We start from the raw sequence: 8,606 nt of genomic DNA on the forward strand, positions 1-8,606 counted from the left end.
ATATATGCAGAAGAAAACCCATGCAGAGTCAGTGTGGCATCACACAAATATAGTTAAAGAATCACATATAACAGAGGTTTTAATGGTTTCCTTATTAGTTGAGTGTTCATGTACATTTAAATATCTTTTTCAAGTTTTACTTTTACTATATTTGCATTTATGGATATAAAATTGAGCATTTTTATTTGACTTAAAAGCTTTCCTGTAGCTCAGTGGTAAGAGCATGGCACTGGCACTGCCAAGGTAGTGGGTTGGGTCCCAGGAGATCCCAGGGGGTTGCGCATACCTAGAATAAAAAATGATGTATAGGACTATACAATGCAAGTCGCTTTGGATAAAAGCATCTGCCAAATGCATAAATGTAGGCTACTTGACGGTCAATTCGATCGATTATTAATGTATTGCAATCTTTCTTGAGTATGCAGTTTTATTTGTATTAATAGCAAATAAACAAGTGTACATAAAAAATAGGCATTGAACAAACAATATTAACAATTGACAATTCTCTAAGGCAGACATAATTGCAATTACAATATGACGACGTTTTACATTAATGCGCAATCATGAAGGGCAATGAAAATATTGAATATGCCGGTTTGGTACCTTGGCAAACTTTAAGTGACGTCAGTGGACAGTTCCAGGCGCATCTATTATGTTGATTACAAGTTTTAATTTACATTTTTGTATCTGAAATATTTAAACACAAAGTGCATTAAAGGTGTAAATGACTGGATATATTTTGTATATGGACCCCTGCAAGGCAATTTAATCGCTTAGTTATTTTACGTCTAATAATGTATATTAAGCGTTAATAAAAAAAACTCTCCGATCGTTGCCATGGAGGAAGCGCCCCTGGTTACGGTTGTGTTGTCAAAGAATACCCACAATGCACCGTGAGCAGGCACGTAAACATGTTGAGTTTTACCGTAACGTTTGTCCGTTTAGATGCATTTACATTTTATTAATGGGGTCACGTCATTAACCTCATTAAACGGAGTTCTGTGGCTGTCCGAGCCGATGAAAACAGCTGATCCTCGAGTGTTATCGGATATCGTTAGCTTGCTAGCTTAGCCACTTTTACCAGTGAAATATAGGATGTTTAAGTGTTTGCTACTGCTACTATAGTTCAGATTGTTGCGAGCAAATACAACATTTACTCAATTGTCTTTATATATATTGGGCAATAGTAAGAAAAAAGAAAAGAAACATGGATTTTGCATCACTGACAGTCTCTTCATCATCATCAGGCTGTGACGTGTAGATAGTGTATCCAGACCTGTATACCAGCATGGACAAAGAACAGCGAAGTATTATTATTTTCAACGCATCCAAACGAGAGCTCTTTACAGTCAACTCTGGATACAAGTCCATGCAGAAGAAACTAAGATCTCAATGGAAGATTCAAAGGTGAAACGTCTCGCTCGAGTCATGTGTACATATGTAAAGCAATAATCTGCTGTGGCCATTTATATAACAATAAATCTTGTCGTTCATGTCAGCGTCCTTTTGACATAAAGAAACTAATGGATTGTCGTGGGTATGTCATCGTACAGTAAGATGCACACACTAGGGTCGGCATCGATTCTGATGTACCGATTCCAGTCAATGATTATAGATTTAATACAAATCCTATACATATTTCTAAAATAGATCAGCAGATATCACATTATAATGGTGACATTATAGCCACAGACCTTTATATTAAACTTTATACACACTTGGGTATGTTGAACATGTAATTAAGATGGTAATTTACTGGTTTAAGCTGGTCATGTGCTGGTCTAAGCTGTTCATGTGCTGGTTTAAGCTGGTCATGTGCTGGTTTAAACTGGTCATGTGCTGGTTTAAACTGGTCATGTGCTGGTTTAAACTGGTCATGTGCTGGTTTATGATGGTCCTAAACTGGGCATCAGCTGGTTTAAACTGGTCCTGAGCAGGTTTGGAGCAGCTTAAACCAGTTCAGGACCATCTTAAACCAGCACATGACCAGCTAAGGACCAGCACAAAGCAGCTACCATGCTTTAAAATCTACCTGACCAGCATATGCTTTTTTTCAACAATGCAGTGTGAATGAATAACATTACCTTTCTCTTAGCATCAAAGAGGAGCTCACATTGGAGAAACTTCAAGGAGTAAAGTTGTGGATCACCACAGGTCCTCGGGAAAAGTTCACTTTGGCTGAGGTGAGAATGTGTGTGATTGGAAAGATTTCCCCTGTCATATAGCTAGATCACTTCAATTCAATGAATCCAGATGATTTTTATGGCTACATGTCTGCTGTGTTCTGTTTCATTCAGCTGGAGGTTCTCAAGCAATATCTAGACAGTGGTGGGGGTATTCTTGTGATGCTCGGAGAAGGAGGAGAAATGAAGTATGACACGAATATCAATTTTCTCCTGGAAGAGTTTGGCATTATGGTCAACAATGGTAAGCGTATAGATGGTCAAAGTTTCTGGACTTTTGGTATTAAACAACATATTTTCCACCAACAATTTAACCGGCAATAATTGTACCATACCGACCAAGAAAATCATCAATCTTTAATGATTAATGTTGCATTTGCAGATGCAGTAGTAAGAAATGCCTATTTCAAATACTTTCATCCCAAAGAAGCGCTGGTGTCCAACGGTGTTCTGAACAGGTTTGTGTCTCACATTTATACTTGTATTGTTACAATTTCCACTTGGTAGAATAACAGTATGGTTAACAAAACAATCAAATCCACCTGAAAAATGTTGTGACCTAACATTGCTAATCGAATCTAATGTTATTTGCGCTTTCCTGACAGTAAATATGAAACCTGCAAAAACAATAAATAAAAAATGTAAAATACACACAAAAAAACACATATTCAAATATTGAACATTATCATAAGAAGGAGGAGATAGACAAGTATCAATGACAAAATAATACAAGAAAAATTCATATGGAACCACATACAGAAACAAATTTCCAATTCATCAATATAGCATTAAAATGTCTACTGATTGTACAATAATATTTTTATAAAGGACCCTTTTAGAAGTGTAAACTAGTAGCTTTTCTCTTTTTCAGGGAAATAAGTCGTGCAGCTGGCAAAGTGGCCACAGGGGTCATTGATGAAGAAAATACAGGGAATAATTCACAGTAAGCTTGAGCAGAGCCTCTTAAATACTGTATCTGCTTATGTCGTTGAGAATGTTTGTAGAGATAACTACTATCTGGCAACACATTTTTAAAGTGTAACCGAGATGTTTGTGGTGTGAGTGTGCATATTCCAATAGGTAGGTCGAAATCCATTTCATGAAGTTCACCCAGTCTGTTTTTGTATGATTCAACAGAGCTCTTACATTCGTATACCCGTATGGAGCTACATTAAACGTGATAAAGCCTGCTGTAGCCATCCTGTCCACCGGCTCCGTGTGTTTTCCACTCAACAGGCCTGTTCTTGCTTTCCATCACGCCAAGGTGTGTACGCGCAGTGTGATCATGTAGCTTAACTGAGACCCCAATCTTCTAACATACATTTGTGTTTATTTCTTGTTTTACTTTGTCTACAAAGAATGCTGGCAAGTTGGCAGTTCTTGGCTCATGTCACATGTTCAGTGACCAGTACTTGGACAAGGAGGAGAATAGTAAAATAATGGTAAGATTCATAGTTAACAAGGGATAGCTAGGGCATTAGTATTACAGCTGTCCTACAACTGCCCTAATATATACACCATCAACCCACAATAGACAGCGATAATATACACACCATCAGCTCCCTAGCAACCACCCAAAAAGCCTTAGCCGCACCCTAACAACCACACAATAACATGCTGCAGTAATAAATACAGTTGTGCACAGGCAAACCCTTCCTACATTGGCTTTGAAAAAATCTTAAACATATATGTTACTTTTGTTGTTATTGTAATGTGTGATAATAAAACTATGACATGTTACAGGATGTTGTTTTCCAGTGGCTTACAACCGATAACATTCATCTTAACCAGATAGATGCAGAAGACCCAGAGGTAGGCATTTGCAGACTTACTTGGCTAACACTTTACAGTACACTTCTATATGTTAACAGTAGTTCATTTGTTCTGTTGTTCTTGAATCTGTTATTCAAAAGTTGTATTTCCTAACTTTGGTTCATGCACAATAAACTAACATAAACAAACAATGAGCAACTGTATTTGTATTAAGAAAGAGTAATACATGCTGGAAAAAAGTCTTATTACACATAACAGCTTTAGGGCTTTGAAGTGACATTACTAGTGAGTGACACTTGCTCTGTTTTTAAACCAAGTACACTGCCTATATAGGGAGCATCTTAAGACATCATAGGTCCATTCTTGATTCAAATGCTGTGCCAAAAGTTTGGCAATTTATACGACCTGCTAGAATGCCATGTTTCTGTCAAATTCTCAGAAAGAAAAAATCCAGAAAGTTATCGTTACAAAATATTGGAATGAATTGTGAGTTAAGGTTCACATATATGGATTGCTATTTATTTATTTTACAAATTGTAACATCATTTAACCTTGAGGTCAGGTCTCTTATGAAGCAGAATCAGCATTGTTTTTGTGGGGTAAAGGAATGATATACATTCCCTCAGCATTACTCATTCCCATGTCATTCCAGACTTTCTTTAGCTGAAAACATGTGTATATTTGTGAAAGGTCAAGGGTCGCACATTCGAATCTCTAGTGAGGGTGTGAATGGACGACCGTTATCTTGAAGCCAACTGTTATTTTTGAAACGTGAATATCTTTCTTAAACAAACCTGTCGTTTCGCTTAAAAAAACGTTGTTTTATAGATTACTTATAGGTGGGAGAGCTTTGTTGGATGTTGGACACCATTGAATAGTATTACAAAAATCGAGAATATTGTGTTCAGACGGAGAAAAACACATACACACACATGGCATGCATTTTGTGAGAATTTGTACTCTTGTTTTATATGTTCCTTTTTCTTGAGTATCATTACAGCGAGTTTAGCAGTAGCCAATCATAAACTGGATGCTTCATTCAATATTTGCTATGTAGTCGCTTACATTTTGACATGCTTTTAGATAGGTTATTGGTAATTTACCATTATGCATTTGGCATCCGGTTTTATTCCAAGTGACCTACAATGTGTTCAGTATGTCTGGCAACCCATGACGTTTGTGCACGGCTAACATAACACTTTGAGCTACACGTCTGAAACAGAAGCCTTGTCTTTGTTTCGAGCAGATCACAGATTACACCATGCTGCCAGACACGGGTTGTCTGTCCGACAGACTGAGGGTGTGTCTGCAGGAGGGAGACGAGAACCCGCGAGATTTCACCTCTCTCTTCGACACGTCACTTCTGAAGCTGCATACAAACACTCTTCCCTCAGTCATTGAGTGAGAACCTGCTTTCAGCCACTAACACATGTCGACATTTTGCACTGTTGTAAATTATTGTTATATTTGTATTTTTAGTGCTTACAAGCAGTTGAATGTCAAACATGAACCTTTGCAGCTGATCACACCACAGTTTGAAACCCCTCTGCCCCCTCTGCAACCGGCCGTGAGTTTGTTTCCCTTCTCGCACATACACTTGCGAAAGAAATGAATGTCTGTTTGTCAGTATTTAATTTCAGCGTTTTAACCTTCATTATATTTCCTGGGAATATTTTTTCATTTGGTTGTCACATTATAAAAAATGATGTCATTGTTTCAAATCTCCATGCTTTTCCTTTTACCGTAAAAAAATATCTTGGTACTCAGGCTTACGAACTCATTGAGAGTCTTGAATAACGTGATACAGCACAAGCAGCGTTTCCGTTGTATAATAAGCTGCAAACACAAGGTTCAGTAGATAACACTGATATACAATCTTTGTGTTTATACGGTTGTCATGTAAAACAGTCCACCTTCACTTAGACTTTGTGTTGCGTTCAGGTCTTTCAACCGGCTTTTCGGGACCTGCCACCACCCATGCTTGACCTTTTTGACCTCGACGAGACTTTTTCTTCAGAGAAAGTCAGACTCGCTCAGCTCTCAAATAAATGTGAGTTTGCTTTTTGGCAGTCTTCCATCTCGGAATGACTGTACAGAGCCTAAAGAACTGTTTGCAATTGACTTACTGTGAAAAATGACAGGATTTCACGTAGGTCCCGTCACATCAAAGGTCTTCATTTACAAGTATTTTCAGTTCTCAGCTTGCGTTGGACGTGTATCTTACACGAGGAATACGGCACGCAGTTAGGCCACACAAAATACGTATTTTGCAACCATACAGTCCCTTTCTCACCCGTTATATATTACCTATAATATTAATGGATCTTATTTTTCCCTCAGGTACTGATGATGATCTTGAGTTCTATGTGCGTAAATGTGGAGACATCTTGGGAGTAACGGGGAACTTGGACAAGGACAAGAGAGAAGCAAAGCACATACTGGAACACATCTTCTTCCAGGTGGTGGAGTTCAAGAAGCTCAACGAAGTGAGGCAAACATCTTCCATGTCTATTTATTAGGTCCTGACGTGACAGATTTAAACTGAAACTGTTTTTTTCTTTCTTTTCTCAAGGAGCATGATATTGACACAACAGAATCGCGCTTCAACATATTCTGAAGTCGGTAGTCATGTGGCGGTGACCAGTTTTTGTTTATATACATATGCAAAATGCTACTAAAGCAGTGATTATTTTGCATTTAGCACAGTTGCAGTTTAAGTGCAACAACAGTCACATGGTTTATCAGAATTCAGTCTCTGAAATGCCATATTAACTACTTTGATAGTTTTGTCAATAAATATATACAGATTTGCAAAAGCGATATTTTTCTATGGTTGAAAAAAAGTGTATACACATGTGCACGTCATTTAAACCTGAATTTTTTTGTGACGTATTTGAATTATATATATATAAAAAGAAGAATCAACACTTTCTTGGTCACTAATCCAACATCGACACATTTTACGATTTTTGCTCCATTGTTTTTCCATTAATGCATTAAAGATGCCGTTTGGATTATTGTTAAGTTTAATGTTCACATTTTTGGGCCCAACAGTATTCAGCAGCCTACATTGACAAAGATGGAATGGAAAAAACGTGTACTGCTAAATACATCTACCATTTAGTGTCAACATTCCCATGTGGCCAGTACAGTCCATGCGGTTTAAATGTCATTAAACAAATGTTTGAATTGCACTTCACTTTATTTTATTTTTAAACACATTTACATGCAGTATAAATACATTTAGTATTAATATACATTTAGATACCATTCAAGAAAACATCATGTTGCCTGTCAAAAAAAAGATCAAAATGAAAATCATAGATGAACATTTGATCACTTATGGACAGAAAATGAACACACATACCTAAAATAATCAAATCGCCAAGTTTGAATAACTCTGCTGTAAATCTCGGAGCTCCGAGATCGTAGGAACTTGACCGGACCTCACCATTTCTTTCCAAGAGCGCTGAAGCTCCTCTGAAGCGCGTGGACGAGGCGATGTTCCTGACCATATCAGTGACACCTCAGGGGGTGCCGAAGGGTTAATGGGACTCCAAGAGGACTCCAAGCATGACTTTGGACTCTCCACGATGGGCTTCACAAAGGACACCTCCCATGAGGGGTGCGTGGTGGTCAGGTCAACACACGACAGGTCCAGCGAGTCTGCCAACATGGGCTTTTGAAATTTCACTCTCTCATAGGGTGTGGAGGACTTGCCTTCCACCGGACTGCTTAGCCCTGTATTTAGAGTGTTGCCCGGGGAGAGAATGTTTTTGCTGACAGCAACCAGAGGTGACAAAATATTCATGGAGTAGTTCAGTCGCGGTAAAACTGGAGGGTTAGGATCTAAATACTCCAGCACAACACCGTTACTTGGTTTGAGGAGACCATCTGATGAAACCACAGAGAGCGATATGCTCTGATCTGTATAGAAGCCTTTGTCAAGGTCAGACAGTGATGTGCCCTCATAGCTCCTGGTCAGTTCTAAAAAATAAAATGTTCAATTCAGTGCATTTAGACCTTATATACACGACTAAGAGTGTTTTATAAATTGAGCCATTACCAGATCTGTCTGGTCCCGCATCCATGAGGAAGGTTTGGAGTTAATTGGATGCAGCTTGTTTTTATAGCTCTGCCTGATTACGTCATTAATAGGTCATTCTTCGGGCTAATAACTCTTTTTGAAACACTTGACACACATATGTTTTTAAATGAACGTTGTTGTTTTTTGCTATAACGTTACAAATATCAACTGCATCGTAACCATTTAATGTGCCGTAAGCAATTTCTGCGACTGCGCCTCTGGCCGATCCACGTATGACATCAAATGACCGCGAGAGCAATCAAGTGAAGGCGAGATCGTTATCGCGGTACTATGATGTCAAACGTCGATCGGTCTGCGCAGCGCCGCACGAAAGCTAACTTTGAAAACGTTTACGTTCACATTTATTCATTTAGCAAACGCCAAAGTTAATGAAATATGAGAGGATATCACATTTTGTCAACACGCTAAACAGTACCGTTAGTAAAATACATAAATCGAGAATTTAGTATAATGGCCATTTCATCAAACCCCAATTTCTCTTGTCTAACTTTGCTTAACACGGCTTACGATGTATTCTTATTTTTATAAAAACTCTGTCGGGA

The 8,606-nt window shown here is 38.2% G+C and overlaps 2 protein-coding genes across 3 annotated transcripts; one reads left to right on the forward strand and one right to left on the reverse strand.

Annotated features, from left to right (window-relative positions):
• The first annotated feature begins 827 nt into the window (after positions 1-827).
• Positions 828-7,149, forward strand: ift52 (intraflagellar transport 52 homolog (Chlamydomonas)). 2 transcript variants are annotated; one of them, XM_079482867.1, is made up of 14 exons: positions 828-901; positions 1,248-1,407; positions 2,096-2,183; positions 2,298-2,427; positions 2,566-2,641; positions 3,055-3,126; positions 3,321-3,447; positions 3,542-3,625; positions 3,927-3,995; positions 5,203-5,357; positions 5,436-5,523; positions 5,898-6,006; positions 6,297-6,442; positions 6,529-7,149. In XM_079482867.1, exons 2-14 carry the CDS (start codon positions 1,289-1,291, stop codon positions 6,571-6,573), a joined length of 1,308 nt encoding a protein of 435 aa, XP_079338993.1. In that variant the 5' UTR covers positions 828-901; positions 1,248-1,288; the 3' UTR covers positions 6,574-7,149. The 2 variants fall into 2 exon arrangements, with proteins under 2 accessions (XP_079338993.1, XP_079338994.1); XM_079482868.1 differs by lacking the exon at positions 828-901 and having other exon boundaries at positions 1,154-1,407; positions 3,942-3,995; positions 6,529-6,977.
• LOC306909311 (uncharacterized protein) lies at positions 7,143-8,257 on the reverse strand. The gene is made up of 3 exons (XM_079482871.1): positions 8,023-8,257; positions 7,324-7,943; positions 7,143-7,247 (listed from the first exon to the last, which is right to left on the reverse strand). Exons 1-2 carry the CDS (start codon positions 8,045-8,047, stop codon positions 7,333-7,335), a joined length of 636 nt encoding a protein of 211 aa, XP_079338997.1. The 5' UTR covers positions 8,048-8,257; the 3' UTR covers positions 7,143-7,247; positions 7,324-7,332.
• Positions 8,258-8,606: the final 349 nt, after the last annotated feature.

The sequence above is a fragment of the Barbatula barbatula genome, assembly GCF_947034865.1.
Source record: "Barbatula barbatula genome assembly, chromosome: 20".
In the NCBI taxonomy this organism is placed as follows: domain Eukaryota; kingdom Metazoa; phylum Chordata; class Actinopteri; order Cypriniformes; family Nemacheilidae; genus Barbatula; species Barbatula barbatula.